At 38.3% G+C, this 18,809-nt stretch overlaps 1 protein-coding gene across 12 annotated transcripts in view; it reads left to right on the plus strand.

Annotated features, from left to right (window-relative positions):
• The window catches only part of LOC129724619 (sorbin and SH3 domain-containing protein 1), a 255,649-nt gene that overhangs the window by 74,020 nt on the left and 162,820 nt on the right, over positions 1 to 18,809 (plus strand). For 3 of the 12 annotated variants that reach the window (XM_055679637.1, XM_055679639.1, XM_055679642.1), the window contains exon 1: positions 6,692 to 9,798. The exons of 3 other annotated variants lie outside the window; for them this stretch is intronic. In XM_055679637.1, the coding sequence (XP_055535612.1) occupies positions 7,254 to 9,798 (2,545 nt within the window). In that variant the 5' untranslated portion in view covers positions 6,692 to 7,253. Of the gene's footprint in view, positions 1 to 6,675; positions 9,799 to 18,809 lie in introns of those variants that run through there. 6 more of the 12 variants (XM_055679643.1, XM_055679646.1, XM_055679641.1 and 3 more) reach the window with 3 other exon arrangements.

An 18,809-nucleotide genomic window follows, 5' to 3' on the forward strand; every position in this document is an offset into this window, starting at 1 on the left:
AATTGAGAAAATACATTTAAGTTAATTTACAAAGGAGTTCACAACATTCATTTTTTTACACTACACTGACTTCATTGTACTACGTCGGCAAACAAGATTCCGTTGATTTTATTATATATCACGCCTTTTAAGAAATATTTGATGGAGCACACGCGATTAGTGCACTTTAGTCCTAACGCCATCCGCAAACTTTCCTGTTAACTTTCTCCATCTTTTTTATCAAATTCCATCAATATTTGTAAAAAAAACAACGCGGAAAAACGTGGACGCGGAAAAAGACGTCTGTTCAGGAATAACTTGTTTATAAATGTTATTGAAAAAAGGAGGTTATACCTACGAATACGAAAATAGTGTTTGTAATGATTCTGCTATTATGCAACAACTACTGCAAATGTTGCAACAACTAATACAATTTCTTGTTGGTGGAGTCTTTCCAATTGGTCATCATAAATTATTTATCAAAATTATTAAAATAAGTTTTAAAGTAGTCCACAATATCTTGCCTGTTTCTGTTGTTTGAGGCTTGTTTCGTTTTCTTTTCTCCATTCTGTCGTCTACGAGGCTCCTCATATTGTAAAATTTTCTCGTCAAAGCAACAGAAATTTTAAGTTCTTTTTTTTCGTAAAACAGTACCATATGAATGATAAGGCCTTATCGCGAAAGAGACAGGAGAGGAAAAATCCCGTTCATTTCCTGGTAGACCGAATTTATCATCTCTAGAAAATTATTTCGATGCTGGAGCGTGCGTCTTTCGCTAACCGCTATGAAGTACTTACAGTTTGGTTTTTGTTGGAAAACCACGGGCAAATTAAGTAAAACGTATATTTTACTAAATTTTAAAAAATTGAACTCAAAGAAGATAATTCGAAAACCGATACCTTTAGAATGTCAAATATCAAGAGCTTCTCGATTTGAAAAATGACTGTCCGAATTATCAAAATACAACAATTTTGATTAACGTGGAAATTATAAATTTGAAAAAAAATATTCTTCCATAGAAAATTTGTTTTTCGTTTCTCCATCGTGGACTTTTTTTAAAGTTGCGTAATAACCGCAAATTTCTTTAAAAAAGAATTTAAAAAGGAAATAAAATTAAATCTTTTTTTAAAAATTTTTATCCGAAAAAAATTTTTTTCGCAATGTTTTTTTATGAGGCATTATAAATTCCCTACAAGACATTCTTAGACAGTTTTTCTATACAACAAACAATTTCTGAGCTACAATGCTTTGAATAAGACCTATGCCAAAGTACATACACCCTTTTAGAAAATAACACATAGGTCTAAAAAATCTCTCCATCTGTGAAAAATGCTCCGTTTGCTAAACCAAATACGTGTGCAAAGTTTCATTCAAATAAAAAATTGTCCATATTCGACCATAGGTCTTTTCGTGTGATTTTGCTCAGTGGCTACATTACTGAAGGCGAACGGGATAGATCCGGAGAATAACCAACATTAATGGACATGTTCTGCAATGCTGTGCAGCGCGGACGCCTCGCCGGTTTCCTCTGTTGCTCCGTCTACTGTGAAAGGCTGTTCAGGTCTGCTGCGCTGAGATCAGCCGCTGCTCTACTTGCTGCGAGTCAAGCTAGTTTCCAGTAAACCATTCTCTTGCTAGAGTGAGTGCTTTCTGTATGCTGGCTTTCATACGTAACTACTGAGAGTTATACCTGAGCTAGGCAAACAACAAATCATTTGCACATTCAAATCGTGTGTATACTTAACTGTCGGCTGCGTAGAAAGATTGTGATTGGTTGTTTAGGTCTCTAGGGTTCCTTAGGGCCCAAACTATAAGAGAAAAATTTGTTTCGGTTGGTTTATAGTAAATTTATTTTGCTGCAAAATTTTCTGTTTTTGGAAAGAGGATTTTTCAAGCACATTTTAACATTCAGTCATCAAAAGTGGGTAACAAACTTAATGCTAAATTAAGTTGAGAAATTTTATGGGGAAAAACTTTGCCGAAAACAGTATGGCACAAAAAATACACGATTTAAAGTTATTCGTGATGTACTGTTAAACAAAATGCTTATTCGCCGTATCACATAGTAGAATTCAACTAAACTTGATTTTTAAGAAACGGAAAGTTAAAGGCGTAACAATTAACAATAATAAAGATCTGTCTGATCCTGACGAAAAAAAAAAAATTAAAATAGTGCTAAGTAACCAACAATTGATCTTCCTCAAGGACTCAAGGAGTGTATATAAAAGCGTCTACTTCCTCTGTTGAACGACGTTTGGCTGGATGCTAGATCGTGCAAATTATGTCATGGAGTGGTACGAAGCCAATGGGGTCACTTTCATACCCAAGGTCATGAGCCACGCGCCCCCTACGACCCACCGAAATATACTGGACTATTATGAAGCAGGCAATGCGGAAGCATTCCAAGGAGGTGAAATCTGAGAAAGACATGTATAAATATATGGGTTCCCGTACAAAAGAAGCTGCAGTCTGATATTATAGAGCGGAGTTAAGCATAAGGTGCGAGCGCACGGTTATGGCATTGAAACTGAATGAAATAAATATGCCAAACCATCATTGAATAGTGAACCTCAGAGGAGACAAGATTGTTGTTGCTTGTTGAGTTTTTTTTTCTACAGTTTTGATTTTGGTTGGTAATTTGGTTTGCGGATTTGATTTTCCAGTCCATGGACGAGGAAAAGAGTGACTCCTGCGATTCAGAAGGCGGAGCGTTTTCCGTTCCCCTGCCCGATCCGGACGATTACAAAGCTCCGCGAGTGGGAAAATGAGCACCACAGGAGTGGATCCATCGGGCAAAACTGAACCCGGAAGGATGTCCGGGGCCCTGGGTTGTGTTCTTCCGGCCCAAAGTTTAAGCATTGAATACAATGCAAATTTGCAGGAAGCTGGCACGGTTTTCAGCCGTGACCGCAATGACCAAAGTTCGCTCCAATATACTGCATGTTTCGGTGTCATGCTTCAAACGAGCAAACCAGATTGCTGTTCATAAGCATTTCACGCTGGAGTATCCGGTGTACATTAGGGTGTCCAAGAAAAATCGATGTTGAAAAAGTCAGTGCTCAACCCTAAATTGGAAGATAATGTTATTTTTAGCATTCTGTAGAACAGTTCGACTTTCTAAAAAAATTAAAAAGTGACTTTTGTTTATTTTTTAATAGGGTTTTGTGATGAAATAATTATTTATTAATATTTATTCAGAATTTATATCCTGTGTTCTGCCACGAACGGTGACATATCAACACTATGGAATAGTGACTTTTTTAAGCTACAAAACTACTTTTTTGCAATTTTTTGCCATTCTGTTCGATTCCCACATTTTTCAATATAGTTTTTTTATTTTTGTAGGGTTAATCCTGAATATTTTACATGGTTTGGTTCAGCATTGCATTTAGTTATTAGATTCACAAAGCCCATTGAATATCGTAAAAAAGTGAATTTTTTCCATAAAGTTTATAAAAAACCCTTCAAAACGTATACAAAAAAATTTCATTGAGGATTTGAAATTTTTACTAAAATCGGGATACATGACGAAAATTTACATTAAAAAAGATCTTTGATATCTTATCGGGTGGCTGAGAAATTTTTTTCATTAATTTTACATGTGATCGAAAACTAAGCATTTTTACAAATATATCAAAAAACTTTTTTATTTTGGGAGATAAACAATAATAATGTTCAGAAAATTTTGGATGGCTAATAATATAGTAGAAGGTTTAAGAATTCGAAAAAATCTGGGAAAAAAGTTAAAACGAAAATTGTGATTTTTATTGTTTTCTCATAGAAAACTTTATGTTGTTCGTAATATGTAGAAGATAGAAACATGAAAATTCACTATTTGTTTAATAGGCTCTGTGAGTCAAATAATTGAATGTGATGCTGAACCAAACCATGTCAAATATTCAAAATCATTCCAATAAAAATAAAAATATATAGAAAAATGTAGGAATCGAACAGAATTGCAAAATATATAAAAGAGCGGTTTTGTAGCTTTAAAAAGTAATTTTTTCATATATCACGTTTAAGCAACCTGAAATTTTTGTTTATAAAGTCGAAATGTTCTACAAAAATACTATAAATAACATTATCTTTCAATTCAATGTTGAGCACCTTGACTATTGCAACATCGATTTTTTGGGACAGTCTAGTGTACATCCCAGCTCGCCCAAGCTAGATCGAAGGCACGGTTACCGACTCGAGTATGACCGCTGAGGATCTGCTGAAGACTAGAACCTGCCGTTTTAAGAGTTCCGGCCTTCAGCCGGTGAACACACTGGATTGCAAACAATTGCATTCAGTATCGCTCAACAAGGGTGTAACAACTTACACTCAATCTTTTCGACTCTTTTCGCGTGACTTTCGCTGTGACCTCATAATACTTTGTGATACGGCGAATAATCGTTTTGGTGTAGAAAAACATAAAACCAAAGCTCTTTATGCCTCAGCGAACCACGAATAACTTAGAATCGCGAGTTAGACTGTCTTTGGCAGAGTTTTTCCCATAAAATTTTCTATCTTTTGAGATTATTGAGTTTCTAATGCCACCAGATTTGATACCCACTTTTAATGTTTGAATGTTAAAAAGTACTTGAAAAATTTCCTTTCCAAAGGTCGAAAAATTTTGCAGCTAAATAAATCGACTATAAACAAAGCGAAACAAAGGTTTCTCCTAGAAATCTACAAAAAAAAGGGAAAATTATATTAGTAGATATGTTTTTTTGAATTAATATAAAAATAGCTTTTTCAGAAAAAAAACATCAGTTTCTAGAGTTGCCGCCGAAGAAGAGTTTGTTCGTATCACCGTTTCTTATCATTTGCAGGGTGAGCCTCCAGAATTCCAGCCTTGATGCAACTTTGAGACTCCCTACTCTACCATATTTAACGGCACAATAGTTAGCGTCAATATATCACAATTTTTCGCATTCTGATGGACGCACAGCTAATTTTTCAATCGTCTGCTGTAAAAAAGAAGGAAATCTGTTGTAAATAGACTGAGGAATTTGAAAGTGGAAAAGTTCGTGACATTCTAGTTGTTTTCGGTTTTTCAATTTGCACCTCTATTTTTCCGTAAGAAGTAACAAGTAATTCTACGGCAAAAATTAGGATCACAATATGCAACAAAATTTAAATATAAAATAATCTTCAAATTGCAAATGATCGCTTCCGAAAAACCATCCTTTAATTGCCTTATTTTCTGTTATTTTTGTATTAAACTAGAAATAGCCGTTGATTACAACAATAAAAGATTTTTAAAATAAAAAAAAAATATTTATTCAAGATATTTTTTTTATGTTGAAACCAACATGTGTAGCGTAAACATCAACCACTTTCTTCTCTACCTATACACGAGATTTTTTTCTCAAATAACACCAAAGAACAAAGACCGGCTAACCTAAATCCGGATAGTACGACAAGTATAGCATAAAGCACAAAGCGATCTTCGACTGTTTGCCATTAGATTTATATCGCAAAAATAAATTAAGAAGAATAGAAAACAAACAAACTCGCACCGTGTACCGTTTTAACGTAGACACACACACGCACACCGAGCCAGACCGCAACAGCAAGAACGCAGCGTTCGCCATGTACTTTGATAGGTGTTTTCCTTCGCCCGATGGGTGTCCCCTACCGACCGCAACTGGCGGCGGGTGTACAACACTGAATCCGATCGGCCAAGCTCTTGAACTTGGTTCAATTGTGTGTTGTATGTAGCTCGCTGCTGACTTTGGCGGCAAGAAATTGATACGTCTACCTTCTACCCGTGCTAGATATCTGTCTATAATGTACGAGTACATGGTCGAACGATTTGCGATGGTAACCACTAGGAATAAAATTTAAATGTCACATAAATTTGACTGACCGAGAGTTTGATACCGAGAGACCGTATTAGTATTATTATCACGTATAGGTGTAATCCGATAGTATTTAGTTGATAATATACAAGGGAGGGGTAGCCATTTCCGCTCCAAATCCGAAACTGAAATTCAAATCGAATAAGGGGAGTATACAAATATATTGATTAGGGAAGCCCCACCAGCGCTTTCCATTTTGGGGTTAGCGGTTCAGGTAGTTCACTTCCATTAATTGTTTCTTGCTCCTCCGGTTAAGGTCACGTGTTTTCGATGGAACTGACTAGGTGGCGAAAAGACGACGGTGACTTTTTGTCGTTCCACTGACGGTTGGTTACTCACTTATCTAGGCCGCATCGTGGCCTGTATGCGTGTCAGGCTATTTACGATAGCAGAGAGTTCAAACAGCGGCTGGCTGAATCTTATCTGTTAGATAGCGACTGCCAGAGTTGACCAACAAAGTAAGAAATTGGATCCCGGCCGGGAAAATATAAAGGTGTGCCGTGCAGTTGGAGAACGCGAGCGCGGCTTTTTGCCTCCCTCTGGAGTGGGTTTGGGCGGAATAAAAGATTAATATTTGGAACTTTCGAACAGTATTTACGAGGCCGTAAGTGGATTCGGAACACACTCTCGAGTGCAGGCATCTGGTTTGTTTTTTGTTGTGAAGCGGCTCACAACAGTGAATACGAGGGGGCCGATCGCGCTCGAGTGGGAAATCGTGCATCATCTAATCAAAACGCGCTGGATGCTCTAGAAGAAGCGCGCGGAGTAATTTGCTAAATTAGAGTAAACGTGAGAGGCTGACACAGGCGAGAGAGAGATTAGAGGCCGAAAATCTGCACAATTTCGGCTAGATAAGTGCAGTTCGGCAACGATTCTATAGTCGTCTACCGGTCTTCCGAAGTGAATGTTTTACGAACGCGTGCGTGTTTACGAGTTGTGGTTTGCGGTTGACATTAGGAACTTATTAGTGTAAACAAAAAGTGCTAACAGTGTCACCAGAGAGTGCAATAAGGGATTGCCATTATGGGCCGATCGGCGGATGGTGCGCAAACTGACCGGATAGGAACTCGATAAAATAGACGAGTTGCGCATACACTTCGGACCGACCGACCCGGCTGGCAAAGTGTGAGTGTGTCAGCTAGAAGATTGTTTTGTTTTATTTGCGTCCGTCCGGCGGGGTACAATTTATATTGCACACATATGCTTCTGTAATTCAGCAACCAGCAAAGCGGCGTCCTCTCGCTCGCTCACTCCCGTATTCTGTCGCACGCGCGCCGTTCTCAGTTGCGATTTCCAATTAGTACTCGCGTATCAATTGCGAATGGAGGTACCCCTTTTGCGCGCACACGGTGCGGAAAGTGGGCGGCAGCCAGAGACGATTTATACATTGATTAAAGCGGAAATCTTCGTTTTAAGACGGCAGCCATGAAGTGCACCTCGTGCGTTAGCAGTCGGCCGAAAAGTGACGACGAAGAAGCTAGTCCCACCGCAGCCATGGATAAGACTACCGAGGAGTACCGTGTAGATTCGCCGCCACCCGCAATTCCGGAACGGCCATCAACTTCACGCATTCAACCGATGGTGACAATCGTCGAAGTTCCACCGGACTCCGAAGGTGAAAGCAACCCACCACCCAACTCTAGTCCCAGCAGCAGTCCTCCGCAGCTGCTACGTCCACTGGATATAATCACCGAAGAAACCAGTGACGTGAGCGATTCGGAAAACCGACCTCCCCCACCAAAACCAGATCTATGCTTTCCACGACCCAAAGTGCGATTCAACAAAGCCAAATCAAGAAACTTTCTCAAAAGCCTTCTCCAAGGCAAACAGGAACCGACGACGTGCTTCCTGGTGGACACCAAAATAGCGGAAGCATGCACGGAAGAGTACCGCAGCGTCTGCACCACCGAAGTTGTCCCGGAGGAAATTCTCGAGGTGGAAATCATCGATCTCGGATCGAACTCAAGCAGCCTAGCCGATCTAACGGACCTGGGTGACCTTGATCAAACTGCCGATGAACCGGACCAAGATGATACCGCAAAGCGTGACAACTACGCCGATAGTCGTGACGACGACGATAAGATAAACAACAACATCGAGCCACGGCGCAGTGACGTACATCAGAACGATAAAAACAACCTCAGCAGCACATCAGCGCCGCCGCCGCCGCCACAGGATGATAATGGCAATGATACTGCATCGATCGTTTCACGAGCGGAGGAAAGTGCTGCGGCGCTGGCGCCATCGATTTTCCACTCTCAAAAAGAGCACTCAAACGCAGAAGCAGAAGCAGAAGAAGTGCTCAGCGAAGAGGATAACAACGGCTACGGAGATGGCGGCCGCGAGAGCGAAACAAACAAAAACTTCCCGCAGCCGCCAGCGGAGGCGAACGCATTTACCACGCAAAATACTGATGATGATTGTGATGATGATGATGATGATGACGACGACGGCAGTGAAGATGATGATGATGATGAGCTGGTCGGTGAGAGTCCCGAGAACGATCGCACGGAGTCGGATCGTGACGATGCCGACGATGGCCGGAACAGTCTACTCGCGGGTGTTGATCGTGTTGGCTTCGTGACGCAGCAACCGCCGGAGCAGCAGAATGTCACCGAGGTGAAAGGTTGTTCCGACGTTGACGACACGAGTACGAGTTCAATCGAGTGTTGTGTGACTCATCCTGAAGGTAACCGACCGGCAAACGGGGATTCCGGGGTGCAATCCGAGGGCGAAATGGTGGAACACGAGATCCTAGAAGAATCGCGACCTTCGGCACCGATTCCGCTGCCACCGCCACCTGCTGCTATGCAACCGGCGATGGTCCCATCGCCAGCCGCAGTGACTAATCTAGGTCGGGTGGTGCACGAAGGCCTACCGCGTGAAAATGCTCAAATTCATAGTGGCAGTGATACTGGTGAAGCTGATCCTGCAGATGCTGATCAGAATAGTGCGGAAGATAGTGTCGATGCAGTAGTCGCGAATGATTCGTGCGTTCTATTGAAAATTTTGAAAGATCAGCAGCCGCTCGCGGAGGCCAGTGTGGAAAATCGTCCCACTTTCAGCGAGCGCAACCTACCAGCGTCCGAAATTCTCAGTCACAGTGCGGTGGGGACAAAAATAGAACGTGCGGTAAAAAGTGAACAGTTGAATTATGAAATCGTTCAAGATCATCGCGTGCTGAGAGAGGAGACTGTTTGCAGCAACAGCAACAGCAGCGGAAGTGAGGTGGTTTTACGACGTAGGGAAAAGCGTACGAACGAATCCACGGCTGCTGGCAAAGAACCATCACCGGAACAGAAAGCGGCACTGGTGCATGACCTGCGTAACGAAATTAGCCGCATTAAGGACGCCGAGCTGCAGGAAGAATTTCGCAAACTCGAACTCGAGGCGGCCCGAATCGAGCAGGAACTGAACAGCATGACCGTGATTCCGCCGGCGTCCGGCTCGGACAACCTCACCTACTACGTCTCAAAGCAAAACGACTTTGCCGTGGAGCGACCTGCTCAACCCCGGCAAAAACCACCTGCCAGCAACACCAAACCTAACAACGATCAACTATACAACGAATGGCAGCAGCGGATGGAGGAACGAGAAACCCGGCGCCTGCATAAAATAATCAAAATATCTAAATCTAGCGAGGAAACCAACGGCAAGGAGCCTATCGCTCTGCCTCCTCCCCCTCCACCACCTGGGGGTGACGCTGCACCCTATGATCCCGATCTAGGGGACGAGTTCATTCGCAAGGTGAAGGAACGGCGCCGAAAATTCACAATCCCCGGTGGAGACAGCGACTGCGATTATAGTGCTCCGAACAGTACACCGGGCACTCCGATCGCCGGTCGGAAACCAATTCCGAAACATATCGAGGCGGAGTTTGCCGAATTTGCGGAAATTCGCCGTCGGCAGCAGGAGGAGGAGCTAAAGGATAATCAACAGCAGCAAGTGCAACCGAACCAACCAAAGGCTGGTGAGTCATCGTCCTCTTCCACCACCGCCTCGAAGGCTGAACCCGACACAGGCGAAGACCGTCAACAGCCCCGACCGTCACTGTTGGTGCTGGTCAGCGCTATCGGGATCGTGGCTTGGACTGTTTTTCGTGTGCTGTTTGGACGGGAGTGATATTAGTTCTGTGTTATGTATTTGTTTTTATTTTTGTGTTATTGTTTTTCTTTTTTTTGTCCCTATTCCCGCTTCCCGAGTCTAGAGTGTTTTTGATATTCTCCTCAAAACAGAAGAAATGTATTAGCGTAGCATGACAAAAGTCGAAACAGTGCTGTATTTATGTTACTTTGCTAATAATAATAACAAAAGACAGGGCACCCACTGCACTAGCCTAGCATGTGGATGGAGACGCGTGGTGGCGCTGTGCAACGTTGTGGCAATAAAATTTTTGATCCAATAAATCTTGCATGCATTTCTATTCCACTTGTTTCCAAGGGGATTTTACTACTACTTTATCTAAATAGACCCAAGTTGGGCTGCTTTATCTGTGAACAAGCGATAATATTCAGACAATAATTTGCACCACGTTGAAACAATTTGAGCACTTTTCAGCTGAGATTGAACCTTTCATGAGGAGAATATATCACACTAAAGTAAGTAACTTCTCTTTTAAGTCATTTTCAGTATTAGGAGCTATTTCAATTATTTCAAATGTTCAGGAAACAGGACGATTCTAAATATCAGTGAACATTTGTGAACTGATTTTATAAAAAACATTTAACTTTTTTACCATCTTTAGTCTCATACAATTGAACCTGATCATAAAAAGTTCGAAGTTTGATTGCTTCAAATTTTAGAATATGCGATTCGAGACTTCCAACTTTGAATTGTCTTTCAGGAATAATAAATTATGACTTGAGATTTACATCTTACCGTGAAACTTGAGACTTTTGCTTTAGAACTGCTATCTTTCGACTAAAAGATAGGAAATTTTGGGGGTAAATTTAGAATTTAGGAAATTATGACGGCTGTTTGTAACTTATATTATTATTTTTTAATTGAACTTTTCTGAACCTTAGAACACTTATTTTCCAATATATATGTTTTTCAGTTTTTATCGGTTTCTTTTTCTTTTGATATATTTTTTATTCATTTTTTCTCATCTCTCTACTATCTATTTATATTCAGCTTTATTTATATTTTTTTTCATATTTTTATTGAATTTTTTTTCTATACAAAAAAATTGATTTACTTTTTTGAATGTATGATTTTTATTCCTTATATTCATTATTTTCTTTCTATGTTTTATGTCTTTCTATGTTGATATTTAAAATATATTTATAATATATTAAATATTAAAATATTACATCATACCATTTGTTTTGTTTTTCACACTCTTTTTCGTTATATTGTTTCTTCGTTTCTTACTTATCTTACCTTGGGTTAGGTTGCTATTTTGTTTATCTGATTATTTTCACTCCACATATATAGAAATTTATTAAATTTTTTTCAATGTATAATTTTGGTTTACATATTATTCATTCAATTTTTCCTCTCCAGACGTCTTGTCATTGTTTCTTTCATAAGATCCAATTTTCAATTAGCATTTGCGACCCCCTATATAATAGAATTGAGTTTTTGAAATTTACGGTTTTCATTCTTTATAAATTATTATTTTTATTTCCATTTTTTTTATTTTTACCTGTACCTGTGTGTTTTTTTTACATTTTTCTTCTCGTCATGTTGACTCCTTAACCTACCAGTTGGTCTCGAAGTACGATGCTGGCTTAACAAGCCAGTCGTCGTAGGTTCGAGTCTCGGCTCGGGAGAGACTGTCAGGCTCAGCAGGATCGTAGCGCTAGCCCCGCCATTATCCTGTACATCGAACAGTTGGCTGCAAAAATAAACAGAAGGTCGAGTTCCGAATCGGAATGTAGCACCAAGGCTTTACTTAGCTTGTAACGTTGACTTCTTGTTCACATTCCATTTTTTTCCCTTTTTCAAATGTTCAAAAATTCTATAAGCCTTTTTTAATTCAAAAATTTGTGTTTTGTGTGATGTTCATTCTATCTCCCTTTTCAAACTTTTTCTTCTCAATGATATTTTTATTCCCGTTTTACATTCGCGTCTTCTTAGTTTTATGTTGTTTTTTTTTTGTTTTACTATTACCATACATCCTTATTATTGTTATATTTAATCATATTTAATTAAATAACAAACTTTTGTTTTTATTAGTTCACCTATTTTTCTGTTCCCTTCCTATCATCATTCATTTATTATAATTTAACTTCGTCTCATCACCTAAATATTGTTTTCTCTTCTACATTCCAATCGCTTAGTATGGCCATGCTCACGTATTTTCATGTTTCTTTTTTATTCTTAAAATTTTCCGTTATTAATGTTACTTACAGGTTTTATTGTATATTCAATATTTAATATTGAACATTTTAAATTTCTATACGCTTTTATTACTGTTTATGTACTTTTCATTAAGAATTTTTCCTTTTCCTTTCATTTTTCACATTACGTTTGTTTTATATCATCGTCTCTCTCATTTTTCTGATTCTGATTTCTGCTTTCAATTTCTGCATATTTTGTTTATCTGATATCTGTTCCCTTTCGAATGTAATTCCATGTGCTTTATTTTAATTTATAATATTAATTCTTTATGCATGATTTTTTTTTCTTTTTATTTTTTTTCTGTTTTTTTATTGATCTCATCATCATCATCATCATCATCATTAAACTCTCGTTTTTCATTTGCATCTTTTGTTTTTTCTCTTTTAAGATTTTGTTTTTATTTTGTTTTTATTTTCTTCATTGTTTGCTGTACACATACTTTTACAGTTCTTTTATGGTATTTTTTGCATAATTTTCTTTTTCATTTCTTTCACATAACAATCGTTTATCATTTTTATTGTTGTTTTCACTTTCACTTCAAACCTCACTTCGATTTTACAATGTTTTATTTTATGCATATTTTACTCTTTTTTTATTCAATTTAAATTTTTACCTGCATTGTTTTAAATCGTAGGATGTATTATACAGACTGTTCCGAAAATTATAAATACATCTTCTTTCTTGAATAAAACAAAAAATCGTAGGATACGCGAGTTCTCTACGATTTTTTGTTTATTTATGTTACCGAGTGTGTTCTCCGACCATTTTTACCACTTTAAGCCAATCTTTTTTGAATTTTTCAACATTGTCCGCTGGTTTGACATATTTCCTCAGCTTTGCCTTGGTCAAAGCCCAGAAAGTTTCAATATGGCGCTTTTCAGGGCAGTTTGGAGGATTCATCTCCTTTGGGACACATGTGACATTATTTGTTTTATATCACCCTAGTGCATCCTTAGAGTAATGGCAGGAAGCAAGATCGGGCCAAAAGATTGGAGGATTGTTATGCTGCTTAACCATGGGTAACAACCTTTTCTGCAAACACTCTTTCACGTAAATTTTACCATTCATTGTGTCATTCGTAATGAAAGGACGAGATATTTTCCCACATTCACAAATGGCCTGCCAAACCATTACCTTCTTGCCGAATTTTTCGGTGTAAATGGCTTTCACTGGTCCAGGGACATCCTTTCCCTTCGGTGATGTATAAAATTGCGGTCCTGGCAGAGTCTTATAGTTCAGTTTTATGTAGGTTTCGTCATCCATGATAACACACCTAATTTTTTTGGTCAAAGTTTGTCATAAAGCTTCCGAGCTCTCGGTTTCACAGATTCAGCTTGTTTTGGATTTCGTTTTGGCTGTTTCTGCTTCCGACGGGTCTGCAGACCCGTTCTTCCCTTGGCACGCATAACGTTACTCGCCGAGGTTCCAAGCTTTCTCGCCACATCTCGTACTGATACTGAAGGATGCCGCTTGTAGTATTCCTTAACCTTTTTGTCCATTGTGGGATCAACAGGCCCGGGTTTTCTACCACGTCTTGGGGCATCAGTAAATGTGCACTCTTCACAATACTTCCGCAATGCGGTTTGAACTGCTCCGACACTTATACCTTCTTTTCTGGCTAATTTTCTTATAGAAAGACCACTCACGGTGCCCCATTTGTGCACAATTCGCTTTCTTCGCTCGGGAGAAAGGCAACGCATTTTCAAATTTCGCACTAAATGTTGAAATGACAGCATCTGTTTTTTTTGGATGTAAACAATAGAACGGAGCCAACGTTTGGTTGAATACTGCACGTTATTTGAAATGACGGTTGATCGTAAGTGTATTTATAATTATCGGAACGGTCTATAGATACATTTTTTGACACACTTTTGCTGCTGGCACGGTTTTCGACAGCAATACTGCTTCAAATATTTTTCTCTTTTACTTTGATTTTTATGGCTTTTATTGTTGTCGTTTTGTTATATTTCTTTTACATTTACTTTGTTTCCACTCATATCTTTCTTCTACACTTTTATATAAATTTATATGCAGTTTTTTTTAATTTACATTTTTCTTTTATCAATATCTTCAACTTTACACTTTTTAATTTTTCAGGGCATTGCCTTTGTTTTCCTTGTAATAAAAAATGCCAACAGAAAAAAATTGTAAATATAATCATTTTTTATCAAGTTTCACTCTTTCTCCATTTTTTTATTCTATATATTTCCTATCTTGCATATATATCAGTTAAAACAAGGCAACGCATTTTCAAATTTCGCACTAAATGTTGAAATGACAGCATCTGTTTCTTTTGGATGTAAACAATAGAACGCAGCCAACGTTTGGTTGAATACTGCACGTTATTTGAAATGACGGTTGATCGTAAGTGTATTTATAATTATCGGAACGGTCTATAGATACATTTTTTGACACACTTTTGCTGCTGGCACGGTTTTCGACAGCAATACTGCTTCAAACATTTTTCTCTTTTACTTTGATTTTTATGGCTTTTATTGTTGTCGTTTTGTTATATTTCTTTCACATTTACTTTGTTTCCACTCATATCTTTCTTCTACACTTTTATATAAATTTATATGCAGTTTTTTTTAATTTACATTTTTCTTTTATCAATATCTTCAACTTTACACTTTTTAATTTTTCAGTGCATTGCCTTTGTTTTCCTTGTAATAAAAAATGCCAACAGAAAAAAATTGTAAATATAATCATTTTTTATCAAATTTCACTCTTTCTCCATTTTTTTATTCTATATTTTTCCTATCTTGCATATATATCTGTTAAAACAAGTTTTCTACACTAATTTTCCATTTCTTGTTCTAATCTTCACTCACCATTTAATTTTTCAGTATGTTTTCTTATCCTATATTTATTATTTCCCCTTTCCATTTTTTATATCTAACGGTGCTATTATTGTAACTATTATCGCACCTTCCGCGTTAGCGGTAAAAATGTTCTTTTTTCAGATGGTGGTGAAAAACCTAAGACAGATAATTGAGTTTGATAAATTTCCCATGGAAAATAATTTTGTAAGCTTACTTGCAAAAAAAATGCTACGCGTTGCAAGCGGCCTTCCGGCAGTTAAACGAAACATTCGCCATTGCGGACGAAAACATGCGTGTAGGCATGTTGTTGAGTTCTTTCTTCGTTTTATTTTCCAATTCCTCCTTAGTTTTCGCCACAAAATTGTTGGAGTAGATCTTAGGCTTCAGGTTTGCCCAGAAATGCTCAATGAGACAATAATCGGGGACGATGGGCGGGTTCGCCAACTTAGGTACCACATTGATATTCAGCCGTAATGGGCAGACGCCAAATCCGACTTGAACACTGCGTCTTCGGTCTTATGATACTTTTTTTTGAACGACGCAACTTCTGGCAGGCACTTCGTACTATAAATTCTCCCGTTTACGGCCAGTCCGGAGCGAAACGAGAGCGGCTTCGACATCCCCTTCCTGCTGACTGTCAGCCACTGCAGTGCCTTTTTGGGGAACTTGGTTTGTGAAATGAACTTCGCTGCTCACTTCCTTCCAGGGTGAAACCGCACAGTGGGACCAAACTGAAAAATGTCGGACAAAAGTCTTTTCCGACGTTTTAGCATGTACATGTCTTCGGAGAAGTTTCTAGGAAACGGCGGTTTGCGGTTTAAAATATTTTAAGATATTCGTTAAAAATGTTTTTAAGGGTTACACATACAGTCAAAATAAAAAAAAAGAAAAGTGTACATCTGGTTGCAAGATATCCAATTTAGGTCTTCGGAAAAGTTATAGAACTATGAAATTTATTAATTTTTCTCGAAGACACTAAGTGTCTATATTGTAAGATCGTTGAGATATAGTTAAATTTCTGTCAACACCTCCTTAAAATCAGTTCATTGGGGCATATGGGATAACCATGATACCCGATCACACCCGGCTATGATTTTTCGTACACCTCTAGTGTATACAACGACTGATTACCTTTATAACATATTTAACGAATATCTTAAAGTATTTAAAATCGCATATTAGGAATTTTCTTTGAAGACACCTATATGCTAATACGTCGAAAAAGACTTTTGTCCGTCTTTTTTTAGTTTGGTCCCACTATGCACCGGTCTCGTCGTCCATCACCATCGCCACGTCGCGATTTGCTAGGGAAATCGACTTGACCATCGTATTCGTATTGTTTGGCCAGTTTCACCGACCTCCCGGTCAAGCGCACGCAGCGATGTAGCCACTTTTCCATCGGTCTACCTCTTCAGCATCTATTGGAGCTTCTTGTCGCTCAGGGTCGTCGGCCCTGATTTTTTTCGATGCTTTGATTGTTGTCCAATAGTACCTAGATGTTGTATATTCCGGAACGGGTGTCCACGAGCTGCCACACGATGCCCGTTTTCGAGGCTGACAGCACCCTCTCAGAATTCAATAGAACACAAAAAAAAAAAACAAATATGCAAAGTTGCAAAGTTGCCAGGCCTAAACACCCACAAAGTTTCATTGAATTTTAAAAGCGTGCTGCCAACATCTAATCGTTTTGGCGTGAAATCTATTATTTTCATTTGAGGCTTTACATTTGCGTCGTTTAGTATTAATAATGACGTTTTTGTCTAGTATTTGTATATTAGTTCAGTTTTTACCTCATAGTATACACACTTTTATAGTCCTATATTAACGTTTATTATTTTCATATTGATTCGTCTTAAAGCGTAAAAAGCGGCTTAAGTACATTTTCAAAAATTTTGATCAATGATCATTTCTTCAGTCAAAGTTTCAAAAATGCTACAAAAGATAACGGAATGTAAAAGTACTTGTTTTCATTTTGTATTTTTCTATTTTTATTTTTATCCTTTCTCTTAAATGCCTGCCTTTCTATATGTTTCCATTTGTTCCTAGTTATATTGATTTCTTTTTGTGCTTTTTTCAGTTTTTTTTGTTTTTATCAACAACATTTCTATCGTTTTCCTTTTCACATTTTACCTCTATACACGTCAAGGTTTCCATTGACTATTGCAAACACCCATCAAATTATCTATAACCCTCTAGTGCCCAAATTAATTTTCTTCTAAACTTCAAAAAAACACTATAAATCATTAGAAACATAGTATTGACCGAAGCTTTTTAGAGGTGTAACTGAAGACCGGCACTGGGCACTAGAGGGTTGAAATTGTTGAATGCACAAGGAATTAGTTGAACAAAATTTGAGCTTTGTCAGATATAAATTATCCGTTATAGAACCTTTCTTGACAAGTTTTTTTTCCAGCGTTTGTCTCACAGTTGGAATAGAATTTTATATTATATTATATTATATTTTAATTTGATATAAATTTGGCATTAAATTTGTATGGCGAAAAAAATTTGAAATTGTAATTAAATATCCAACACAATAGGTGTGACCGTTCGTAACTGAAATACTACTCACAATTGCAATGTCTTTGTGCAATTTTTCTGTTCAATAGAAAAAGAACGGCTTGCGTCATGTTACTGATTATCGCCATCTATTTTTATTATCCAATTGTTACTTACAATAGGAAAAAGAAAAAACAAGCAAATGATTCAGTTTTGTAAACAAAGATCCAGATTAGCAGCGTGCTGACTCCGGGTTGACTTTGCAATGTTTTGCAAATGCTGGCTGCCGCGCCAGTAGCAGTAAATCGCCGTCGAACATAATTTCGAACCAGCCAAACAAATAACTGGCCTGGCAAAGTCAGCCCAACAGAAAAAAAAACGAGAATCGAAAGAGTAATAAAAGTAATACACACCGCCATATGTTACGATTTCGTTTCTGTTGTTATTAAAAGCGCCCCCCAAACAAACGGTAAAGATGTCGGGCAGTATTTTTTTTTTATTAAATCAAGCTACCAGTAAACAGTTGTATATGCTTTGCAGTTACGATTAGCATGATTTAGAAGGGGTTGTTCCGAATCGTTATCTTGTTAGTAGTAATTTATAAAAGTTTAAGGATTTAGTGGCAACGAAGAATTATATAGAAACCACTCTATCTTTTTGTAACCTTTTTGCATTCTATTGTAGTTCCCGTTTACGAGAATGAAAAGTCTGATTCATCCTTTTATAATAATGCTTATCAAATCGATGGCAAACAACGCTCTAGCAGATGAAAGTGGTTAACAACGTCGTGTTTAATTTTACCGCCGTCATTAGTTTGCTGGCTTGTGAGTTTCCTCTCGACCGAGTTTTCCACAAGTTAACCCCCACGCGCCTTGTTGAATGCGGATCTTTTGCAAATTAAATTTTTTCTGCTTTCAATTCGTTCTCTCAATTCATTGTGCATGTATCCATCTTTTTTGTTCAAGCCAAAACAATTCCAGGCAATTTTTTGTTTTTCACTCCATCAAAACTATCTTTTTGAGAAGCCCTTCCGGTTGTTGAAAAGAAAAGTGTAATGTTGTCCTGTCCGATGGCGTTCTCCGTTTGTTCGCTTGATTGCCTGCTTGCCTGTTTGCCTGGTGGCCGTTCTGCGTCGTTAACATCGCACCGGCTGGCCGGTCAACTACCGAACCTGAGTAACTTTCCCATTTTTTTATTTTTTATTTCCACTTTCCTACCACTATCAGTTGAGAGTCATCAGCAGCGGACGCGTCAGAGCGTAAATCAAGTGGAAACTTCCCGCCCACAACAGTACCAGCCGCCGCAATCGGTGCGA

This window comes from Wyeomyia smithii, chromosome 2 (genome assembly GCF_029784165.1).
Source record: "Wyeomyia smithii strain HCP4-BCI-WySm-NY-G18 chromosome 2, ASM2978416v1, whole genome shotgun sequence".
Classification (NCBI taxonomy): Eukaryota; Metazoa; Arthropoda; class Insecta; order Diptera; family Culicidae; genus Wyeomyia; species Wyeomyia smithii.